Source organism: Capsella rubella, unplaced genomic scaffold (genome assembly GCF_000375325.1).
Source record: "Capsella rubella cultivar Monte Gargano unplaced genomic scaffold, Caprub1_0 scaffold_6, whole genome shotgun sequence".
Lineage (NCBI taxonomy): Eukaryota > Viridiplantae > Streptophyta > Magnoliopsida > Brassicales > Brassicaceae > Capsella > Capsella rubella.
This window is the reverse complement of record NW_006238918.1, coordinates 5,748,482-5,771,679: the sequence shown is the minus strand read 5'-3', so window position 1 is coordinate 5,771,679 and position 23,198 is coordinate 5,748,482. Positions and strand designations below refer to the sequence as shown.

The 23,198-nt window shown below is 38.2% G+C and overlaps 8 protein-coding genes across 11 annotated transcripts; 4 read left to right on the top strand and 4 right to left on the bottom strand.

Annotated features, from left to right (window-relative positions):
• Positions 1-2: 2 nt before the first annotated feature.
• LOC17882997 (gamma-tubulin complex component 2) lies at positions 3-6,461 on the bottom strand. Of its 4 annotated transcripts, none has more exons than XM_023780840.1 (22): positions 6,425-6,461; positions 6,081-6,190; positions 5,899-5,957; positions 5,721-5,769; positions 5,308-5,442; positions 4,568-4,699; positions 3,953-4,036; positions 3,776-3,874; positions 3,587-3,678; positions 3,285-3,357; positions 3,063-3,215; positions 2,803-2,922; positions 2,667-2,720; positions 2,437-2,520; positions 2,247-2,321; positions 2,050-2,160; positions 1,707-1,832; positions 1,490-1,597; positions 972-1,034; positions 808-882; positions 517-656; positions 3-356 (listed from the first exon to the last, which is right to left on the bottom strand). In XM_023780840.1, exons 2-22 carry the CDS (start codon positions 6,162-6,164, stop codon positions 233-235), a joined length of 2,040 nt encoding a protein of 679 aa, XP_023636608.1. In that variant the 5' UTR covers positions 6,165-6,190; positions 6,425-6,461; the 3' UTR covers positions 3-232. The 4 variants fall into 4 exon arrangements, with proteins under 4 accessions (XP_023636608.1, XP_023636606.1, XP_023636609.1 ...); XM_023780838.1 differs by having other exon boundaries at positions 6,081-6,193; positions 6,425-6,453; XM_023780841.1 differs by having other exon boundaries at positions 5,721-5,766; positions 6,081-6,193; positions 6,425-6,453.
• On the top strand, positions 6,414-10,032 carry LOC17882790 (glutamate--tRNA ligase, cytoplasmic). Its single transcript, XM_006287093.2, has 7 exons — positions 6,414-6,505; positions 6,624-6,690; positions 7,292-7,439; positions 7,522-7,621; positions 7,735-7,888; positions 7,966-9,053; positions 9,135-10,032. The coding sequence occupies exons 3-7, from the start codon at positions 7,303-7,305 to the stop codon at positions 9,810-9,812; spliced, it is 2,157 nt and encodes a 718-aa protein (XP_006287155.1). The 5' UTR covers positions 6,414-6,505; positions 6,624-6,690; positions 7,292-7,302; the 3' UTR covers positions 9,813-10,032.
• A 138-nt stretch (positions 10,033-10,170) lies between these two features.
• On the top strand, positions 10,171-11,898 carry LOC17883125 (ADP,ATP carrier protein ER-ANT1). Its single transcript, XM_006288236.2, has 4 exons — positions 10,171-10,367; positions 10,569-10,847; positions 10,946-11,317; positions 11,401-11,898. Exons 2-4 carry the CDS (start codon positions 10,584-10,586, stop codon positions 11,683-11,685), a joined length of 921 nt encoding a protein of 306 aa, XP_006288298.1. The 5' UTR covers positions 10,171-10,367; positions 10,569-10,583; the 3' UTR covers positions 11,686-11,898.
• Positions 11,899-11,906: 8 nt separating this feature from the next.
• On the bottom strand, positions 11,907-13,105 carry LOC17883928. The gene is made up of 3 exons (XM_006289714.2): positions 12,610-13,105; positions 12,434-12,519; positions 11,907-12,305 (listed from the first exon to the last, which is right to left on the bottom strand). Exons 1-3 carry the CDS (start codon positions 13,091-13,093, stop codon positions 12,009-12,011), a joined length of 867 nt encoding a protein of 288 aa, XP_006289776.1. The 5' UTR covers positions 13,094-13,105; the 3' UTR covers positions 11,907-12,008.
• Positions 13,106-13,980: 875 nt separating this feature from the next.
• On the top strand, positions 13,981-16,017 carry LOC17882398 (2-hydroxyacyl-CoA lyase). Its single transcript, XM_006286426.2, has 2 exons — positions 13,981-15,470; positions 15,564-16,017. The coding sequence occupies exons 1-2, from the start codon at positions 14,073-14,075 to the stop codon at positions 15,876-15,878; spliced, it is 1,713 nt and encodes a 570-aa protein (XP_006286488.1). The 5' UTR covers positions 13,981-14,072; the 3' UTR covers positions 15,879-16,017.
• A 50-nt stretch (positions 16,018-16,067) lies between these two features.
• On the top strand, positions 16,068-19,268 carry LOC17883025 (DDB1- and CUL4-associated factor 4). Its single transcript, XM_006287538.2, has 13 exons — positions 16,068-16,139; positions 16,240-16,364; positions 16,502-16,645; positions 16,728-16,858; positions 17,035-17,256; positions 17,333-17,493; positions 17,689-17,789; positions 17,997-18,155; positions 18,270-18,325; positions 18,411-18,468; positions 18,571-18,694; positions 18,804-18,914; positions 19,010-19,268. The coding sequence occupies exons 1-13, from the start codon at positions 16,130-16,132 to the stop codon at positions 19,084-19,086; spliced, it is 1,479 nt and encodes a 492-aa protein (XP_006287600.1). The 5' UTR covers positions 16,068-16,129; the 3' UTR covers positions 19,087-19,268.
• A 49-nt stretch (positions 19,269-19,317) lies between these two features.
• LOC17883957 (DNA ligase 6) lies at positions 19,318-20,742 on the bottom strand. Its single transcript, XM_006289220.2, has one exon. The coding sequence runs from the start codon at positions 20,295-20,297 to the stop codon at positions 19,764-19,766; it is 534 nt and encodes a 177-aa protein (XP_006289282.1). The 5' UTR covers positions 20,298-20,742; the 3' UTR covers positions 19,318-19,763.
• Positions 20,743-21,361: 619 nt separating this feature from the next.
• Positions 21,362-22,199, bottom strand: LOC17882049. Its single transcript, XM_006286514.2, has one exon. The coding sequence runs from the start codon at positions 22,069-22,071 to the stop codon at positions 21,514-21,516; it is 558 nt and encodes a 185-aa protein (XP_006286576.1). The 5' UTR covers positions 22,072-22,199; the 3' UTR covers positions 21,362-21,513.
• Between the last annotated feature and the right edge of the window lie 999 nt (positions 22,200-23,198).

Below are 23,198 nucleotides of genomic sequence, written 5' to 3'. Positions count from 1 at the left end.
TATGCGTTCCCAAAGAGTATACTTTTTAGTTGCAGTATTACCACACAAATCTTGATAGCAAACTTTAACAGAGATGGCCAGGGACTTTTTCTTCTACCGTGGAAATTCACAAAATTAAAAAACAAAAGACTAAACACACTCACATATCTCATAACAACTTCAAGCTGAATATCATTTTGACAACATTAATAAATAATTGAATTGCCTGAGTTTGTTAGTAAAAGTCTCATTCTCATTCTTTTGAAACACCGAGGATCCACTGGGAGAGATGAGTCAAGTATGGCTCAGCCTGAGAGCCTTTACTCAAAACTGGTCCTAAGCTCTGCAACTCAGAGTTGAATTCCCTTTCGAAATTGCTGGTAAAACGCATTACAGACATGTTAGAACAATACCGTAATATGAAGTTCAAACATTCTAAGATCAACTGAATTTATGGAGATGTTGAAACAGATCTAAAATGATTCACTGAGAAAGTGAAGCACTAAGTGGTAAAAACAATACATAGTCACTACTTACAATATGGACTCTGTGACGGTTGTGTCCCTTATCATTGTCTGCTGTGGATGAGACTGGCTATTGATATCGATAGATGATGATATCAGCCACTGTGTAGCAGCAGCATATTGTAGGCACACTGATTTCAACTTTTCCATTTTCTGCAATACAGTAAACACGTGTGTAAAATATTGATAAACATCACGCTATTACTAGGGCATTCAGAATTTCTGCTATCATTGCAGGAAAGAGAAGAACATAATTACATCGATTATGAGAAAAAACATAACATTTAATGGAACAGCAGCAAACCTTAAGGACATCAGGTAAAAGAAGCAAGCATCCTCTCAGACATTTATCAAGAAAGAAGTCGTGATGTTGTATCACCTGTAAGATGGTGGTACATTGTTCAGTGAAGGATGTTTTTGTTAGAATGTTTTTCTGCAAACAAAAACAAAGCAGGTTTCTACTCTTACCTCATCTACACTCCTTGTGGATTGTAGTCTATCATGCATCACATGCCAATTTGGTTCGAGAACCTGAAGAGAAATCCCACATAAAAGCAAGCAAATGCAACATAAGACAGAATTCGAGAGCCAATAGTTGCTAAAATAAACACCAAATAATCTTATAAAAATTTATGTCTTTATATACTTCTGGTGTGATTTCTCTCAACTGTTCATTGTAGAGTACACCTCCAGATTCTATAACTCACAATTTCAAAAAACGCATATCTCAAAACTCACAGTTACTAGAAGTGCCTACATTTGTAAGTATGATTTTTAGGACTACAGAGATATCTGGATTTAATATAGAGTGTATGCCACCAATTCTAAAAGCAAGTCTTCCAGAGACTTATAACCACAAAGTCTCAATAAAAAACAGGATCTACAGATAGACAATCAAAATCTTTAAATAAAAATAATCCAAATTTCATTCTATTAGCAATCTTAATTGTTTAAAGCAAACAAACAAACAGAAATTCATGACTTGCCTCGAATGTAAGATAATGTAAAAGGCTACTGATGAATTTAAGCATGCTACGGCAGAGAAGCGATGATCTAGGAATTGCTGTACCCTTAGAGTTCATAGATCGAATGCCCTGAAGAATTTCACATCAGTTTGTTAGAGAAGCAAAATGATTAAAAAGGTTTAATAAGAAACCAAAAAAGAAATCAGTTGCAAGCTAGAAATTTTAGATCAGTCCATACTTGATGTATCTGCCAAGCACCACAAAGCTGGCGTTCCACATGTTTGCAGTGAAAAAGAAAGCGGAAAATTAACTGGTACTTTGACAGTGCTTTCTTTGATATGACTATAGATAGTGGCCACTGAACCTGAAACACAAAGCCACAACAACAGTATCCAGTCAAATATGCATTGGTAGATTACTTATATAAGTATGAATGGTGGATCTAGAAGCGATTTAGTAGTTATATATAACAATCATTCATAGTATTTAGGCTAAAGAATTACTACTATATATCACGACAAACAGAAGAGTTAGATCCGGATACAAACACGTAGTCGCCAACAAGCAAGAAAGGAGCAGACCTTATAGCTCAAGGAAAATGTCTCTAGACCAGTGATGCTCACTGGGTCCTCTATACTACTACTATCAGGGTCCTTGTGCATTCCCAAAGTCGTAAGCAATGAAGCTCGATCCTAAGATATGAATGCAAAGTGAGAACAAATTATGTACAGACATTGTATATTGATCACATCCAGGAAATGAAAAATTAACTGCTCACCACACAACAAGTCAAGTCTTCATGGCGAGGATCTGCTGCAGCTGCTGTGGTACGTAGAGCAAGATCTAGCAAAGACTGAACAATACATATCCATTCGGATTCCAACAAACAAGTAGTGAGCCCTAACGATCAAATAAAGGTAAGAAGCTTTGTCTAATTTTTTGTTCATGTTCTAAAAGGGAAAAAGTACCTGCAACTTTTCAACAGATATTTCATGCACTTTTTTGTTGAGCTCCTCTCGAGCAATGTCCATAAAATGAACCAAGAAATCACCCTGTAGTTCATTAGATGGTTAAACCAAAATTAATTAGAAATTGAACATCTGATAGAGTATCAATGAAAGAAGAAAACAACTCAACGACAAACTTTTCACATTGATAAATTGTGCCTAGAAAAGTCTGATAAACAGAACCAGCATACCTGATCGAGAAGAAGATAATGCTTTATAGATCGTAGCCTCCCAATGAGGTCATACTGAATCATATACTGATGGTCAGAGAGGTGTATTTACGAATAGTGACATCAAAGAAGCAGTCATGATAACACAATTTATTACCTTATCCTTGATGAGACTCACAAGCTCTACACTGGCGAATTCGTGAGCAGCTTTTATGCATTCAAGATAATGATGATTTGAACCAAATATTGTTAACTTAGATCTCTCTGAAATGGGAACCTGTTAAAACAGCAGCATATATCATGTCCAATATCGAAAACACTGTTAATTGTATTAACAGACAGAAACTTCATCCAAAATATTACTATAAATATGGATATTCAAAAAAATAAGACATGTATTTGAATATTTCCCCATACCTGAACATTGTGCCCACATTCTCTCATAACGTTTAGATATTTCCCTGTAGTCAATATTGTTGCGGCAATGTTTGCAAGGAAACCAGGGATAGTATCCTTGAGGCTGTATCTCTGGCTCCAATATTTACCTGTAGAGTCCTGACTGAGGCTCTCCTGTAGGAAATATATGACATTGTAAGCAATTAACAATTGTGCAGGTGAGCACAGCAAAAATTGAAGTACCTTTTTCAGAGACCTATTCTCTGCAATGAAAAACTCCCCATACGGATCATCAATGATTCCTTCATAGACCCACCTGAATCAAACACTAATTATAGCTAGTTGACACATTTAACATATTATTCTAGCAAATACATGTTCGCCAATCACTCCTTCCAAAGAAAGATAAAACGTGGCCACAGGTTGGACTTAGATTATCTGAGCATTGCACAAGCAATAACAAAGGATAAAGTGAAGAGATAATAGCACAGCTTATTTTTTGCTATGATTCTAGCTATAGGTAAGAAAGAGCATAGGTAATCAACCTTTCCAATATGCTCAGGTATGCATTGCTTGCACACTCCGTCATTTTCTCTAACAATGACCTCACTGAATTATCACCAGCCATCGCTTTAGCCTAGGTATGACAGTCTCCAAGATTAGGACATATAATAAGAAAGCTAGTTCGACTACAAAAAGCCCCAAAAGTTTTTATGACTAAAGTAAGAATCTACCTGACTCTGCAAGAGATTAAGAACACCAGAACCCACAAAATGCTTTGTTGATGCCTGCTGAACTACTGCAGCCAATGCACGCATGGATCCCATCATGGGCTGAGAGATACGTAAAACAATTAGTCAGCATACTTTTTTATGGAACCTGTAGCTTGAATTATCTGGAGAAAGACAGACCTGGCAGTAAAACCATAATCCTTGGATAGAAAGTCTTCCAAGTCGAAATTGATGTTCCAATTGTGCCACCATGGCTTGATAATCCTGGTAAACGAGAGGATTATTAATACTTTCAGCAATAGAAGGAATGATGTCAAATTACCACAGAGCTACCAAGAAATGATATCCTCAGTCTAAACAATGCACGACATGGGTTAGATACGAAATCCACATGTGAAACGGAAAGAAATGAATCAGACTATCATTAGATTCAGTAGGGCATCATCTTAGATAGCAAGAACTTGGAACAAAGAAGACAATAAGAGCTATATGCGTTATCTTAGATATTCATATGTATGCATATACACACACTCAGAAATGTGATAAAGACACAAATTCCGTGGACAAGAAAGAAACCCAATAGAATAAACTAAAAGCATTCTAAAATGAGCTCTGCAAGTTAATGCTTTTAGTTAACTGAGTAAATCACCAAATTTGACTATTAGTTTAAGGAATCCGTATCTAGTTCGCAAAGTACCTAAATGGACCACAAGGGAACGGAAATAACTCAACAAACAATGCATCACAATTACCCCACAGGCAATTACCACAAAACTAGCAACCTATATCACATACAAGAAGGAGTGCCCTGAGTGCAGCCGCGAATGCATGATTAACCAGCCCGTTCTTGAACTGCGAGCTTGACTCCACAAACTGGTCAATCAGCAAATAATATTCACATAAAGGGAATATTCTTTTTGCCAATTCCTGCAAAATTAATTAGCATTGGTCAATATATTTCAGAGGAGCCAATTAAAAATAAGACTTACAATGTTCATTCTTTATAACATCTCTAAATCCTTGTCAAAAGAGTTCCCATTCTACACCATAAAATGATAATGCATGTGTCCATGTGGTTGGACTTCGGGATAATTAAATTTTTAAGAAGTCAGAACACCAATGAAATGCCATATACTTTCTCAAATAACAAACCATCAAGTTCCATAAACATACAAGAAGAGGAAACACTTTTCAAATAACAGTCAAAAGAGTTCCCATTTTACAACATAAAATGATAATGCATGTGTCCATGTGGTTGGACTTCGGGATAATTAAATTTTCAAGAAGTCAGAACACCAATGAAATGCCAATATTTTCTCAAATAACATACCATCAAGTTCCATAAACATACAAGAAAGGAAACTTTCAAATAACAATCTCAAAATGTGCACGAAATTTTATTTCTATTTGAGCAACTTAGCTCCAAAAATAACAGATCATACATAGTTAGATATCACTCGGGTCACTACTGTAAACCATCAAGATTAGACTGTTTGGGATAAGAACCAAAATATACTGAGTTGAGTACTACTTGCCTGTAGTGCCAAATCCATTGATGGATCAACTTGGAAAGCTATACTATCCTCCTTCCCATGATATCTTTTAATTGATATATACCTCCCTTCAATTCCAACCAAAGCAGACAAGAGATCATCAATGACAATAAGTTCCTGCATGCGAAAAGGGATTTTTTTTATTTATTGAAATGGACATAACAGAATGTCACCAACACCAAGTCTCAACCTAGGCTAGCAAGTCCCATAATAACTACGCTCAGATCAATTTCCTTACTCTACGCTAAGAGACCTCAATTATGCCAATTTGTAAAAACTACACAGCTAGTAAACCCAAGCTTTAAGTATCTCACCACCAGTTTCAAGGTTATAGAATAACAATCTGACAGAAAAATAAATGGACATAAATTCAAGGTTCGCCAAATAACACAAACCTGAACCGGTGTGTCATAGCAGCCAATTGCCTGATCTACTCCAGAACTGCTGAAACCAAATGGAGGGAGAGTGGGAAAACACAAACATAAAAATCAGTGATAACATTGTTTTTTGGAATGTGCTCGGAAGAGGAAAAAGCAATTGACTTGGGAGGTTAAAACTAGAATTCCAGAATACCTGGAGGAGTCTAAAGGAGACCTCTTAGAATCAGCAAATTTGGAGCTTGCCCTCGTTTCCTAAGATTAAAAAACACCCACCCATTGTGTCAAAAAAGTATCTTTCTTCTTCAAAAATCAAAATACGAATGATTCGAGAGCATTAGAAACCAAAATCAAGCACAAGAAGTAAAGATCGAGCACCTGGTGGAAGCGACCAGTGAGAAATGGCCTGTCTTGGTTCCAACGAGGAGTCGTAGGGCACGAGATTGGCGACATTGATTCCATTGCTTCGCTTCACTCTCGGCAAGTCTCTGCTGCAACTTTAAAAAAAGCTTAACGCGAATTGCAAAAAGAGAAGACACACAAAATCAAAATCATTTCACCATGTTCCGGTTTTTTGTAAACCATAAATTTCATAAGTAATAAAATTTCCGGTTTTGAGTGAACCGAGACCCACCCAATTCAAAAACTTCACTGATTTCAAAACCCTAGCTAACAAGAAACGAAATATCTGAGAAGGAGAAGATTCAAGGGAGGAGCTTCACCGCGAGTGGTGCCGTCGAACGTTGACAGAGCTCTGAGAGATTCGCTCCCTCCTCCCCGGGGCAAATTTCACTTTGAACTGTGTAAAAAAAAAAAAAAATTCCCTTGTGCAAATTTATTTTGACAATTCATTTTTTCTTTCAATTCTCCTTTTGTAAATTAAATTTCCGAATATATGAAAAAGGCAAAACTTTTTTGCAGGAGAGGAAGGAAACTCTTTGAGGCTGAAAGATTCATTGTCACATTCTATCATAAGTCTATAATCCAGGTAACAAAAGTCACTGATTAGTCTCTCTTTGATTGCTCCTTTGTGTAGTGTGTTTGTTTAGTATTATTTGTCAATATACAACTAAGATGAGTATGAAATGAGTGATAAATCTGTTTAATATGAAATGAATTGGATATCGTATGTGTTTAGTATTGTGATGTTTGAGTTTATTTAACGTGAATGTATGTTGTGTTTGTTTAGTACTAGACTATTTAGTCAATACACTTAAAATTTAAATGAATGTGTTTAGTACTGTGATGTTGAGTTTGCTTAGCTTCCATGTATGAATGAGTTTGTTTGGTATTAGTCAATACACTAAAAGTGAAATGAATTTGTTTAGTACTGTGAATCTGTGATGTTCTGTTTAGTCTAAGTACTGTGAGTCTAAAACCTCATCCTAAGACACAGAACCACCTTACCAAAAATACTGTGAGTCTAAAACCTCATCCTAAGACACAGAACCACCTTACCAAAAATGCATTCTGTTAATCTGTTCTTCAGTTCTTCTTCGCCAGTACAATTTATTTTCTTGTTTCTCATCTCTCAAACCCTAAATTTTTCCCATAATCATCTGACCTGCACTTTTTGGATTGGGATACAGATACATTAAAGATGGATGACATGAAGCTTTCTTTCCCACCGGAAAGTCCACCGCTTTCAGTCATCGTTGCTCTCTCTCTCTCTGCTTCTCCAGTGACTATTGATTCATCCACTGCCGCAGCTGTCCCTTCCTTTGTCTTCTCCGACGGGTACTTTCTTTTTTCCTCAGTCTGGTTCCTTCTTCTTCTTTCTCTGAAAGTTTAATCCTTTTTCTTTGAATTCTTGATTTAGGAGGAAACTGAGTGGAGCCACTGTTCTTCTTCGCTATGTTGGTCGATCATCGAACAAGCTTCCTGATTTCTACGGTCACAATGCTTTTGATTCTTCTCAGGTCTTGATTCTTGTGTATTAAACATCATAGTATAGTACGAATCTTGTGTTGTAAGTTTTTAAATCTTTAAATTTCCGTTTTCTTCTTCTTTTTCCTTTGTGGGTGATTATCAGATTGATGAGTGGGTAGATTACGCTTCTGTCTTCTCCTCTGGTTCAGAGTTTGAGAATGCTTGTGGTCGTGTTGATAAGTACCTCGAGAGTCGTACGTTTCTTGTTGGACATTCTCTTTCCATTGCTGATGTTGCTATTTGGTCAGCTCTTGCTGGTAAGAAATCCATTATCTTTGTTATGAGTTTGTCATGAGTTTCTCTTTATTTGAAGCTCATCAGTTTTTTTTGGCAGGAACTGGCCAAAGATGGGAAAGTTTGAGGAAATCGAAAAAGTATCAGAGTTTGGTTAGATGGTTCAATTCGATATTAGACGAGTACTGCGAGCTGCTTAGCAAGGTTCTAGCAACATATGTGAAGAAAGGCTCAGGGAAGCCTGTGGCTGCACCCAAGTCTAAAGACAGCCAACAAGCTACAAAAGCAGATGCACAGGATAAAGGCAAACCGGAAGTGGACTTGCCGGAAGCAGAGATTGGAAAGGTTCGACTCCGGTTTGCTCCAGAGCCGAGTGGTTATCTTCACATTGGACATGCTAAGGCTGCATTGCTGAACAAGTATTTCGCTGAGCGTTACCAAGGGGAAGTGATTGTGCGTTTTGATGATACTAACCCTGCTAAAGAAAGCAACGAGTTTGTGGAAAATCTCGTGAAAGATATTGGGACCTTGGGGATCAAGTATGAGAAAGTGACATACACTTCGGACTATTTTCCTGAACTGATGGCAATGGTGGAAAAACTGATACGTGAAGGTAAGGCATATGTTGACGACACACCGAGGGAGCAGATGCAGAAAGAGAGGATGGATGGGATTGATTCAAAATGCAGGAATCATAGCGTCGATGAGAATTTGAAACTATGGCAAGAAATGATTGCAGGAAGTGAGAGAGGATTACAGTGCTGCGTTCGTGGGAAATTCAACATGCAAGATCCCAACAAAGCCATGCGTGACCCGGTTTATTATCGATGCAACCCTATGTCTCACCACCGTATTGGGGATAAGTATAAGATATATCCAACATATGACTTTGCTTGCCCATTTGTCGATTCCCATGAAGGTATAACGCATGCCCTTCGGTCTAGTGAGTATCATGACCGTAATGCTCAGTACTATAAAGTTCTGGAGGACATGGGAATGAGACAGGTTCAGCTTTACGAATTCAGCCGGTTAAATCTGGTTTTTACACTTCTCAGTAAGCGCAAGCTTCTCTGGTTTGTCCAGACCGGATTGGTTGACGGGTGGGATGATCCACGCTTCCCAACAGTCCAAGGAATTGTTCGTAGAGGATTGAAAATTGAGGCTCTAATTCAATTCATTCTCGAGCAGGTAAACCTTTGTGTTTTGTTATCGCTCGTATCGTTCGAATGTTCTGTAATAATACTTGTGTTGATTGGTTTTTGTTTCCAGGGGGCTTCGAAGAATCTAAATTTGATGGAATGGGACAAACTTTGGTCAATTAATAAGAGAATAATTGATCCTGTGTGTCCTAGACACACGGCTGTGATTGCAGAGAGGCGCGTACTGTTGACCTTAACGAATGGTCCTGATGAACCGTTTGTTCGCCTGATACCAAAGCACAAGAAATTTGAAGGTGCTGGAGAAAAGACGACCACTTTCACTAAGAGCATTTGGATCGAGGAAGCTGATGCGAGTGCCATATCCGTTGATGAGGAAGTAACTTTGATGGATTGGGGAAATGCCATAGTAAAGCAAGTCACAAAGGATGAGGAGGGGCGTGTCACTGCGTTGTCTGGGGTTCTGAATCTCCAAGGTTCAGTAAAGACTACAAAGCTGAAGCTCACATGGCTTCCTGAGATAAATGAATTGGTCAATCTCACATTAACTGAGTTTGATTATCTAATCACGAAGAAGAAGCTGGAAGATGATGATGAAGTTGCCGATTTTGTGAATCCTAACACAAAGAAGGAAACATTGGCACTTGGTGATTCGAATATGAGGAACCTGAAATGTGGAGACGTGATTCAGCTTGAGAGAAAAGGCTATTTCAGATGTGACGTTCCTTTTGTCAAATCTTCAAAGCCCATTGTCTTATTCTCGATTCCAGATGGGAGAGCGGCTAAGTGATGCATGAGACCTCTGTTTTTATTTTCCCATTTTTATGGAAATTGTGTTGAGAATATGCTATTTAGTTTTAAGACAATGAAAACAGAGTGGTTTCTAAGTTATACCCTTTGAATTTTTAAGTGTTAGAATTGGAAATGTGGACCTGTGTCAACATTAGGAACTGTGTCTCTGTCTGAGTGTACGAAATTTCCAGGGGCAAACTCAACTTTGTTTTTGTTTACTTTTTTCAAAATTTTCATTTTGCAAATATAGAATATCTCTATATTTGATAATTAAAGGGATTACAATGAAAAAGGACAAAAAAAAAAAAAAAAAGAAGAAGAAAAAAATCCATCTTTTTTTTCCCTCCTGCTCTGTTCTCCACCTCCAGCTTCCCAATTTCACAGAAAATGATTATCTTTCTCTTTTTCTATTTTATTGGGTTGTCAAAGCGAATAACAAAGAAGAAAAAAAGGAAATCGTTTGCTTCTCTCTTCTCCCTCCTGGACCTGGAAATCAATCTTTCGCCGCCGAGTTCATCTCTCTGCGGCGAAACCATATAACAACAATCTCCAGGTTTTTCACTTCAATATTTATCAGTTCTTGTTCTTTTTGATTCGTTGTTTGATTCCTGAACACCTTGTATTGTAAAATTTGAAAATTTTGACCCTTTTTGGGGGTTTTTAGTTTTTGGATATGAACCCCGAAGAAACTGTTGGCTGTGACAGCCAATTTATAGGTAAAGTACATTTTCTGATGCGTTTGGTATTGAATTAGGTAGGGAAAAGAGGGATGGCTTTGGTCGGAAAATCCGAGAGATTCTCTGCTGACTTCGTGATGGGAGGTGCTGCAGCCATTGTTGCTAAATCCGCAGCTGCTCCAATCGAAAGGGTCAAGCTTTTACTGCAGAATCAAGGGGAGATGATTAAGACAGGACATCTCATAAGACCTTATACTGGTTTGGGTAATTGCTTTGGCAGAATCTTCAGAGAAGAAGGTGTTTTATCCTTTTGGAGAGGTAATCAAGCCAATGTCATTCGATATTTCCCTACACAGGTACTTTCCAAGAACACTAACTCGATCAGAGTGCTCATCATTATACTGAGTGGCGTTTGTGTTAGATTCTTATTGTCACTTAATTTAATTGCTCTTAGGCTTCCAACTTTGCATTTAAAGGTTACTTCAAGAGCGTTCTCGGTTGTTCTAAAGAGAAAGATGGTTACTTGAAGTGGTTTGCTGGAAATGTAGCCTCCGGAAGCGCTGCTGGAGCAACAACTTCCTTGTTTTTGTACCATCTTGATTACGCGAGGACCCGGTTAGGTACTGATGCAAAGGAATGTTCAGCTAATGGCAAGAGACAGTTTAAAGGGATGATCGATGTGTATCAGAAAACTTTGTCAAGCGATGGCATTAAAGGCCTTTACCGTGGATTTGGCGTGTCAATAGTGGGAATCACTCTTTACCGAGGAATGTATTTTGGGATGTATGACACCATCAAACCCATTGTTTTAGTTGGTTCCTTAGAGGTAATTTCATCTATCTATGACGTTATAAGAGCTTAAACTAGGAACAGAAAATAGCTAAAGATGGTTCTTTGATTCTGTGACAGGGAAACTTCTTAGCTAGCTTTCTACTGGGTTGGAGCATTACTACCTCTGCAGGCGTCATTGCTTACCCTTTTGACACACTTAGGAGGAGAATGATGCTTACATCAGGACAACCTGTAAAATACCGGAACACCATTCATGCCTTAAGAGAGATAGTGAAATCTGAAGGGTTCCACGCGCTATATAGAGGAGTTACTGCGAACATGCTTCTTGGAGTAGCAGGAGCAGGAGTGCTTGCAGGATATGATCAGCTTCAACGGATTGCTTATAAGCATTGGGTTCAGTAGTTTTGAACCAAACCCGAAATTATTACAATGAAAACTCAGCTCAAAGAAGAAAAGGTTAGTAAACACCAAGAAGTCTCACTTACATTCCAATGTGTTGTGTTAATTAACAGAATCTCGGAATCATTAACCGATTGAATATAGGGAAGAAAGTGTTCATAATTTTTGTGCAGTTACATTGTTATATCAATATTAAAAAAAAGGGTCTTTTTGCTATTTGTGTATTGGAGCAAGTTTGTTTCATTTATGATAGATGAAATAGGTGAAAACTCAAAAAAGCTTTATGATGATACAAACACGAAATTAAAGGAAGACTTGCAATGATTTTAAGCCAGAAGCCAGAAGTTTTTGTGGCGTTTGGTGGTGATTAAGTAACCGCCGAGCTTGCGGTTCTTGGGTTTAACGGCTATTGTCATGCAAGAGGCGTTTTCGAGACAGTATTTGAGAACACCGCCATGTCCACGGCGTCTCTTCCATGCCCATCTCTTCAGTAGCCTCCACACTGGTGGTTTCTTCTCTTGTCCAACTACTAAAAGGCTCACTTGTTGCTTCTTTGCTTCTTCAACTATCTTCTGTCCTTTGTCTTTGTCTTTACCCTCTAACCTCCTTATCTCCACTTCTATCTGACATATAGACGAAAAATACGCGTAAGCAGTTAGAAAAAAGAATCTGATCAAAACAGTATATAGTGTGGCTATGATAAGTATACACACAAACGTAAACAAACAATCGAATACCAAGAGTGACTCACCCCCGGTCGTTTTGTTTGGCACAGTTTCTTCAAAGTATGGACCAATTCATCGGTTTTGACCTCGCGTTTTCGGTTTTTTCTTTTGCCTAAAAGCCAATCCGATTGAAAAACGTTATTAGCCAAAACCAAACAAACCTTAAACAAGGAAATGAAAAAGAGGAGGGAAAGAGAATAACTTTTTCTAAACGGTTTTGCAAAGTATAGCAGAAAAAGAGTGTCTTGTGGTTGTAACGTATGCGTAATAGCCCATTCTAAAGCTCCGGTGGAAGCTAGGGCTTTATCAACCACCACCATTACTCTGTTCCCGCCTTCCGCCTCCCCCTCAACAGCTTCAACCGCTGCCACTGCCTCATTTTTTCCTTCTACACCTCCATTGTTAAAGCTCTTGGCATCATCTTGTTCTTTTTCTTCTGCTTCTTTGTCTTCTACTATAACTTTGACTTTTTCTTCTTCTTGTTTCTCTTCAGCCTCTTCATTTTCATTGTTCTCTTCTATGGTTTCTTCTCCCCCTGACCCGGCGTCATCAACATTTTCGGGAAGAAACTCGATTCTTTGGTCTCTCTCTATGGAACTCGAGTCCGGTTTGAACCTAATGGAAGGTGAGTTGATCCGCACTCTTCTTAGACTCAACTTGGCTGATTTCTTGAGCGATCTCGCCATGTTTTGTTACAAAAGAAAACAAACACAAATCGGATGATATTGGTATTGAATATCTGGAGCTAGCGTATGTATACGTGAGGACAAATTTGAGAAAGAGGACGTGCGTGCCATTAAAGATGTTTGATTGTTAATGGTTCCTCACGTTGCTGTTTTTTTTTTCTTTCTTTATGTCAAAGCTCTTATGTTTTCTTCATTATATTATTCAGTCCAGTTCTATTTGATATTAACTGTATATGATAATATGAACTTAGGCGTACACAAAAAAAAAAATTACAATAATCTCTAAGATTATCCAATAATTGAGCCATTTAGATTAGAGATAATTTGTTAGCTCTCAATCGGTTGAGGGATTAGGCCACTAACGTTTTAAACATTGCTTTATAAAAAAAAAAAATTTGCCATCATAAGATATTAAGAAGAAATCTTGAGGTGGCTCTCTAGTTTTGTCGTGGTCAGAAGCCTCCCTGCCCTCCACCACACTGTGTCCAAGCAAAAATCCAATTTTGATTTGTTTTTCTTTGCTATATACAATTTTGGTGGCAAACCTCAAAAAAGAATTAGTCCAACTCGGAAAGGACAAAAAATGTCACTAAAACACTGTTTAAATTTAAATATGAACCGAGCCAAACAGTGCTAGACAAGATCACTTGTATAGTTGTACCTAACCAAACTGAACTCATAATTTTTAGAGATTTTTATAGTTCTCGGATTCAAATCCAAATTAGTGAGAAGATTAGGTAAGGAGGACTCGCTAATGACCAAAAATATACATTTATCGGATCCCATCCAATGCCATTTATTCATACTTACTTACACAGTCAATAATAGGCTAATACAAAGTCATTTATGCAAAACACAAGATTAGTTGTTACATAATTAGACATGTACAAGTGAGAGTAAAACACAACTCAAATGCCTATATAACGGAACTGCTGCAAAGTAAAGTAGAAACTCAAAATTGAGCAACATCTGTAAAAGAATGGCGGATGATTCAGCAGCACCTTCGATTGATGGCAACGTCCTCGTGGCGAAGTCACTGTCTCATCTCGGCGTAACCCACATGTTCGGCGTCGTTGGGATCCCCGTCACGTCTCTAGCTAGCCGAGCCATGGCTCTCGGGATACGTTTCATCGCCTTCCACAACGAACAGTCCGCCGGGTACGCAGCATCCGCTTACGGTTACCTCACGGGCAAACCCGGGATACTTCTCACGGTTTCGGGTCCGGGTTGTGTTCACGGGCTCGCGGGTCTTTCCAACGCTTGGGCGAACACGTGGCCGATGGTGATGATCTCTGGCTCTTGTGATCAGAGAGATGTTGGTCGTGGAGATTTCCAGGAGCTTGATCAGATCGAAGCTGTGAAAGCTTTCTCGAAATTATCTGAGAAAGCCAAGGATGTTCGTGAAATCCCCAATTGTGTTTCTAGGGTTTTGGATCGAGCTGTTTCGGATCGACCCGGTGGGTGTTATTTGGATCTTCCGTCTGATGTGTTGCGTCAGAAGATTTCGGAATCGGAAGCTGATAAATTGGTGGCTGAGATTGAGAAATCTATGAAGCAAGAACCAATTCGGGGAACTTGGAGATCAGAGATTGAATTGGTGGTTTCGTTGCTGAGGAAAGCTGAGAGGCCATTGATCGTGTTTGGGAAAGGAGCTGCGTATTCGAAAGCAGAGGATGAGCTGAAGAAGCTCGTTGAAGTTACTGGAATACCCTTTTTACCGACTCCGATGGGTAAAGGTTTGTTACCGGACACACACGAGCTCTCGGCTACGGCGGCGAGGTCGCTTGCTATTGGGAAATGCGACGTCGCTTTGGTGGTTGGAGCTAGGCTTAACTGGCTTCTTCATTTCGGAGAGTCGCCAAAATGGGATAAAGATGTGAAATTTATATTGGTGGATGTCTCTGAGGAAGAGATTGAGCTTAGGAAACCGCACTTGGGAATTATTGGAGATGCCAAAACTGTGGTTGGATTGTTGAACAGAGAGATAAAAGACGATCCTTTTTGTATCGGTAAGTCGAATCCATGGGTGGAATCGATTTGGAAGAAGGCGAAAGAGAACAGTGAGAAAATGGAGATACAGCTTGCTAAAGATGTCGTCCCTTTCAATTTCTTGACACCTATGAGGATAATCAGAGACGCCATTTTGGCGGTGGAAGGACCAAGTCCTGTTGTGGTATCTGAAGGAGCTAATACCATGGACGTAGGAAGATCGGTTTTGGTTCAGAAAGAACCAAGGACAAGGCTTGATGCAGGAACGTGGGGAACAATGGGTGTTGGTTTAGGTTACTGTATTGCTGCTGCTGTTGCTTCTCCTGATCGCCTTGTCGTGGCCGTTGAAGGAGACTCTGGTTTTGGATTCAGCGCCATGGAAGTTGAGGTAGTAAAACATTACATAACATAGCATAATGTGGATATTGTTTTGGTCTGAATCTTTTCACTAATAAGCTTTTGTCTTTGGTGATGATTGCAGACATTGGTTAGATACAATCTTCCTGTGGTGATTATAGTGTTCAACAACGGTGGTGTCTATGGTGGTGACCGAAGGAGTCCTGAAGAAATCTCTGGTCCTCATAAAGAAGATCCAGCACCTACATCGTTCGTTCCTAATGCAGGCTATCACAAGCTTATTGAAGCCTTTGGAGGCAAAGGTTACATTGTAGAAACACCCGATGAGCTTAAATCCGCTCTCGCTGAGTCATTCGCCGGAAGAAAACCCGCAGTGGTTAACGTTATCATCGATCCTTTTGCTGGTGCTGAAAGTGGGAGATTACAGCACAAGAACTAAAAGCATAATACATAATGTGAAGTTGTTTGTAAACAAGCGTTTTTTGTTTTCAAGTTTCAACTATTGTAAACCGGATCATAACTTGTTCGGTTCGATTTTTAAATCATAATTGAATAAAAAACACGTTTCCGGTTCAATTCTCTTAAGCTTCTTTCCTTGAACAAAAACCTAAAGCTATATTTAAATTGCATATGTTAGCCTTTAATGGAGTCTGAGAAGAACTCAGAGAACAGAGTTGCCTCCGAGACAATATGAAGCCAGGTCTTGAGTCGTCTTCCTCAACAATTCTTCTATTTTGGATTACGTACCTGAAATTGATTTGGGTTAATTTTAGTTCTTTTTGTATAAATTTGATTTTCAGAACTTCCTGGGTTTTATTACGACGAAGAGAAGAACAGATATTTCCCCATTAAAGGCCCTATCCCTGGAGCAGAAGCTTCTTCTTCTTCAAGAAAGAAACAAAAACCCGAACCAAAGCCTGAACAGGTCAGTTACTTAAAAAACTCTTTAACTTCTTTCGAATTTTGTGTAAAGGTCAAATCCTGTAGCATCAATGAGAGTTCTCCAGCTTCGTTAGCTTGTATGCTCTGTTTTTGTAACTTTATGTGGGAATTTTCCATCAGGAAACTAATTATCAGAAGAGAACCAAAGTAAAGGCATTGAAGCTAGTTTATTCCCGAGAGTTAAATGGCAATATTATTCCTGTCAATAAGAAGATGTCTAACTTCAAGGAGGAGATTCAAAAGACACAAGCCTCTTATCCTTTGGTATTACCATCTTTAAATTAACACTACTGTTTCTTATTAAGGTTACAGAAGACAGAGATGTGAAACTTTTATTATGTTTTAGGTATGGAGATACGAATCCACAAAACACACAGGCGATGCTGCTCTGAAACAGTTGCAGGTTGATGTACAAACATCTGTGGGCTTGACCAGAAAGAACATCCTAGTTGCAGGCAGTTCTAGTGGTTGCTTGAGGTATGTCTTACTCAGTTTCTTATAATTATCGGTTTTATCAATGTTCAAGACTGTGCCATGGTTATTTATCTTTTTCATGATGGAACGTTATGTATTTCGACTTATTGAAGAAATAGTGGAGCTGTTTAAATCATTTTTCATGCCAACCTATATGCTTTGGAAGTTTTTTCTTGCAGCATACTGAGAGTTTCCAAAGCTAGACAAGTATTCGATGGTGGAATCGAGTGTGATCCAGTTTCTGTTCTTCCCCGCAAAGAAAACAATCCTGAAGAAAGGGAAGCACCTTGGTTTATATGGAGACCTGCACTACCTTATCTGGCCTTATCTACTATATCTTCTATTCAGTTGATTGGAAGATATGATGCATCTGAAAACTCCAACCCTGTAAACCGGGCATTGTATCCTTAAAATGTTTGTTATCTTTTAGTTTCAGTCTTGATCTCCCATTTGTAAAATCTTGACACAAGAAAACAGGATAACTACACTAGGATCAACTGGTCGTGGGTCAATTTTTATATTAAATGTTGCTGAGGAGATGAACATACTTACTCCACGAAGCCTCCAAGGGAATGTTTCCTCTGAGTGTACCATTTGGACAGCTGATTGCAATATAAGTGGGAGTCATGCTGCTATTGGTACCATCTCTTTCTTATGGTGTTATATTGTTGTCACCCAGGATTTTTGTTTTATTACAGTTACAGTTATACCTAGAGAGAAAACTGAGGGTAGAAGAAAAGGCAGAGATTACCAATGCATTCTCTGTAAATGGACTTGGTTCAGTAATTTTAGGAACCATATAGAAATTATTAAATGATTTTGATATATGACAGGTACCGACTTAGGAGCCGCTTCGGTTGATTTGGAAACAGGAGCAGGTTCATACTTTCTCCGAAGCAAAAGCGATGTTCTTGCCCTACAATTTCATCAAGCGGTAAAGTTTTCTTAACTCCAAGCTCTAAGATGCATCAATTTCTAGCGGCTCAATATTGTTTCCAACTCTTAGTTGGTATCTGTTCATTCAGTGGTCTCTCTGAAGTCAAGTTACTGTCTGACCCTCCTTTTTGAAAAGTTAAAGTCATTATGTCTTCATTACTCATGGACACATGTGTTTTATGTTGTTTCTACTTCTATTTCCCAGGGAAACATTGTTCAGTGCGGGCTCAGAAATGGAGCCATTGTGACAGTTGATCTACGTGAGAGACCAGGAAGACCTTTTCCAAGGCTCACTAGACACCAGATACGATATCAGTCATCAAGTAAAACTGGTCAAACTACTAAAAATAAACAATGGTTTGAGGTACGGCTAAAGATTATATAACAACTTTGTCGTGGTCCCAAATTTTCTTCTTGTTCTCTTGAGCTTTCCTCGCAACAATCTGGTGATACAATACTATATTTATTATATTTGCAGCTCCAAGGAAACATAAATCCATCTCATGTTATCTATATGCCGTCATCTCTTACGTGGTTGGTAAACTACTGAAACCATATATGAAAGTCCTCTTTACTTCTTTGTTTTTATGACTCTATAATTATCTCATTCCTTCTCCAGCCTGAAGACACTTAAAATTTCTGATCAGTACTTAATGGCAAGCTCCATGGATGGAACAGTGAGTACCACTACTAGCTATAGCTTACTCTTATACTTACTAAGAGATTGTCAAGAGCATTTCAATCCTTATCTAATGAGGCAAACTTTTCTCTTTTCTTAGATCAGGTTATACGACCAACGCTTGGTTAAGAGAGGGGTCGCTGTACAGACATATGAAGGGCATGTAAATTCTCATACTCGCATCGAATTTGGCATTGACCCGTCAGAAAAATTTCTTTTATCAGGTAATAAAGAAGAACACCTTGTAACCACTGTGTTGGATCTTTGAAAAGCGTAGGAGTTTGATTATAGTGAGATGATTCAAGTTTACTTGTCTTTGGGTGTGTGATTCAGGAGGAGAAGACTGTTATACTCGCATTTGGAGTATCAAATCTGGCCAACTGCTGTCTGAAAACAAATTCTCTGACTCTGTCTCATCAGTTGTGTGTTGGTCTACTGATGAAAGTACTTACACACTGATCTTTCTCCTGCTTCTAGACTTCTAGTTTTCTTTTTTCTTATCTTAGCGTAAACTGAAACTTGTAATGCTGGATTTTCAGGGCAAAGAGACCGGAAAGATAGCATTAATCACGGGGCATGGCTTGGATCGCACGAAGCAATATTTAATGTCTTGTAAGATGACCACTATTTAGCAAGAAGGTTCTAAGACAATGAAAGCTGTTGGTTGCTATTCGTATTCAACAGAAGGCAGCAGAACCATGATCTTGAGGATAGAAAGTTAATTTTTTTTAGCTTTGTAACAGTAATCATAGAATCAGTTCTTTTAAAATTGTAAAGAGACAAAATTCTTCTGTTCTTTTTAGTGCTCTCTTCCATCCTCAATGCTAAAGAGTTTTGGGAAAAGCTGTTCAATCAAACACTGAATTTTGTTAAGCTACATACGTTCGTTGCCAGAATAAGGTCTGGAACTAGATAACGTTCAAACAAAAAGGGATTTCTCTTCAGAATCAACAACACCGACTAAAAAAAATGATCAAGGACAATGTATGCTTCTATAATTAAGCTTTCTAAACGAGGCCAATGTAGACAAAACATTGAGCTTCTTACATTGCAAAAAAGCTGGCGCAAGATCTTTAGGTCATAGTTGCTGTGAAGATGGGACAATACTCCAAGATTCATAGTTGGCTGAAAATGAACAAGCAAATCCTAATCATCCAACATTCTCGCTTCTCTGCCGCATCAATGATGCATTATCAGTTGACATCAAGCAACAGTTCATCCCTCAACCAGATTTTGCAGAAACAGCTAACCACATTACTTCAAAATATCCAGACAAACTGCTTCTTGAGCCTCTTAAGCCTTGGTTTCATCTGAAGGAACTATGTTGAAGAATTTAGTTATTGAAGCTTGCTTTGGACCTGCAGATTCTATCATAGAAGAAGCTTTTCCTTTCTTCTTGGGTTTACCTTTTATCTTCTTGTTCCTTTTCACAGGAGAAATGCAGCTCTTCTGAGAACTACTCATGCTCTTAAGCTTGTGAAACTGCGATGGCTGACAACTTTCATTTCGCTCGGTATCACAATGAATAAACTCCAGTTTCGAAACAAATGCATCATGGTTACCCGAACTGATGACCCCATCTCCAGAAGTGAAAGATATAACAGCAGAGACTTGCTCATAGAATTTAGTCTCGTGCTCATAAAAATTATCAACGATTTCGACAATGTTCCTCCATGTCCCTCTAATCATATCTGTAACTTGTTCTTGTGTAACCCATTTGGGCAAACACCTCCTTAGCTCTTCCACAATCTCCTCCTCCTTACCACAAGTCACATCCAACGAAACCTTCTCATCCAGAGGCTTGTGAGCAAGATTCTCATCACCCATCACCTTCACAAATTAGTACTACACAAAACGTTTCACTTGGCTTCACTTTTCCTAAATATCTGACCTCCTTAACCTCCTCCACAGGCTTATGAGTCTCTAAAATGATCTGATGTCATCAAAACTATCCTAAATCTTGTTCAGATTCCTATCAGATTACGAAATGACCCATCTTTCTCCTTTGACGTATACTGATTCATCAAGGATTGAACATGATCATCCTAATACCATAAAGCTTCACCGATGTTCTTCCGGATATACACCGTCCCCTTACACAAAGATTAAAAATCGAACCTTTGGCCTTGCTACGTCAAGTTGAAATCTCCGGCGAGAATCTTCGCTTTTGGTGATAATCGGGAGATTTAAAGCTTCGAGCCTCCGATTATCGAAGGAGTCTCGATATCAGAGACGAACGGTGACGAGCGGCGACGGCGTCGTGTCAAGGAGACCAATGGGCACGTTACTATTCGGGTTTAAGGAAAAAATAAATACGTGATTATTGAATTAATAGCATAAAAATTAATTGATAACGCACTTAATTAAATATATTATATTTAGCTAAGTTAAATTAATTAATACTAATATACTCGCAAAAATAATTAACCGACATGACCAACACGAAAAATACAAGTCGTTAGAGAGACTACACATCTCTGCGTGAAAAATGACTACTATAATTAGATATCTTAACTCACGGATTCGTATACGCATCAAATCGTGTTAAATTGTCAATTAGTGAGAGTTAATTAAGTTAATAATTACATTAATTTTCTTAAGAATACAAAATCTTTCTCTCCTCCACAAGGCAACAAATTGTGTTTCTTCTGTGTTACGCTGATCTTAAACTCTTATTTGAAATTTTATCAATGGTTCTGTGTCATATTTTTGGTTGATAATTATATGTCAGTTTATAAATGTTACTCTTATCATTTTATAATGTTCTTGTCTTGATTGAAACTAAAAATCCAAGAAGAAAAAATTAGCTAACGAGTGTTTCATATCTTTTAAACAATTCAAGTAATTAAAGAAATTGCGTTGTTTTATATAATCGGACCCCAAAAAAAAAATGGAAAGATCATCAAATGTTTCATATAATAATAATCTCCGACTAAAATGTCTCTTTCTGTTCATTAATAAACCACAAAAGAGAGAAACCAAACCACTTGCGCAGAGAGGGACAAAAAGAATGAAATTGATCATATTTTTTGTCTTGAGAGTATTAAGACAAAGATTCTTCAACTATAGTTTCTAACTTTGGTTTCTTAGATTTGGAAACAGAGATCCTATGCATAAACTCCGCCGCCGAAAACTCTTCGATATCTTCTAAATTCAGCTTCGATACCACCCTTACGTCATCATCATCATTATCTTCCCCGTCCGGCGAAACCTTTCCGTTGTTGTGGCAGTGTGATTTGACGGCGGCGCCTGAACAACCACTACCCACGAGGCGGCGACGCTGTTTCTTAGCAGCAACGAACAGCCGAGCCAAATCCGAAGCATTAGCAGCTGACGTGGAACGCGTCATGGGGAAAGCCACGTACACGTGACATCCTCTGATCTGAAGGTCGTCGTCGGCGGCTAAAGGGCTAAGTTTCCGACCGATCTTTAAAGACTTGGCGTCGACGAGGAAGAAACTCGGGATCTCCATCATTAGCTCGGCAGCTTTCATCGGCGCGTGGATATGACGCACTCCACCGTCCGGGAGTATCACTCTCGCCGCCGATGAAGAAGAAGAAGAAGACGTTTTGCTTAGTGCGGATGAAACATAGTTTCCCATTACGTGAAGAAAGGATAGAAGAAGCTATGGAAATTGAATGTTCTTTATTTGTTTGGTTAAGGACTTTGGGAGAGAGGATCCAAGAAGAGAGTATATATATATATACAAGAGAATGAATGTTTTTGGAAGACAAAAAAAGAATAGTATAATAATAATAATTATAAGGTGGAGATAGACAGTTGTGCATATAGAGAGGTTGACATTATATGGTTGAATGCGCGTATTTTGCATTTTTACTATATAAATATATTCAAATATTATAGCCGTGTTTTTCTTTAGTCTATGGTCTATGGACTCTCCTCTCCTCTATATAGCCATCTTTTCTTTTTTTCTTCTTCTCTACTTATCATATATTATCACTTTACTCTACATGGAAGTTATCAGTTGTAAATGGCCAAAAAAAATAACTATAGTTTTTGTCAATAAAAGTTAGTTATAACTCATAAAATGTTATTTTTATTTTATTTTCTAAGGTTTAACTTTAACCAAATTGGAAGAAAAACAAAAAGGTTTTCCGGTTTTTTTACAATAGTTTGTAAGTAGGATTAAATAAAAATATCAAAAGTGTGAACTGAAATGAAATTAACAAATTAAACAAGATTTAACAGCAAGAGCATATATATGTATGTATGTAGTGTACCACGTAGTATGAGTGAAATAAAAAACGGAAGCTGAAAGCAAGGGAAGGATCAAGGACGCAACATCTATCTATACTATTATTATTACTAACTTCCTCCATAGTTCCAGTTGTTATCTCACAACAAAAGTTTCAAAATGATATCCTTTTTATAATGATAATTAGGAATTCTTAATGAGTTGATTATTAGTATTAATAAGTTTTGCCACTTATACAAGTCGCGTGTTGAGGACCCATCCCTCATTTCCTTGGCACTTTCGATTTGGTTGATTGGTATACGGAACCGTAGCCGTAGGTGGGAACCTTTCCTCTGATTTGGAGGATCCTTTGACTTTGTTATCCGACTGTTTCCCTTATCCATGGGTCTGTCTCCCTTTTTATTTTCTAGTATTTTACAAGTTTATACATCATATGATGATATCATTATTGTAGAATTAAATGGAATTTATAATTCATTTGACTAGCTAAGCCTTGCTCGGTTTGAATTTTT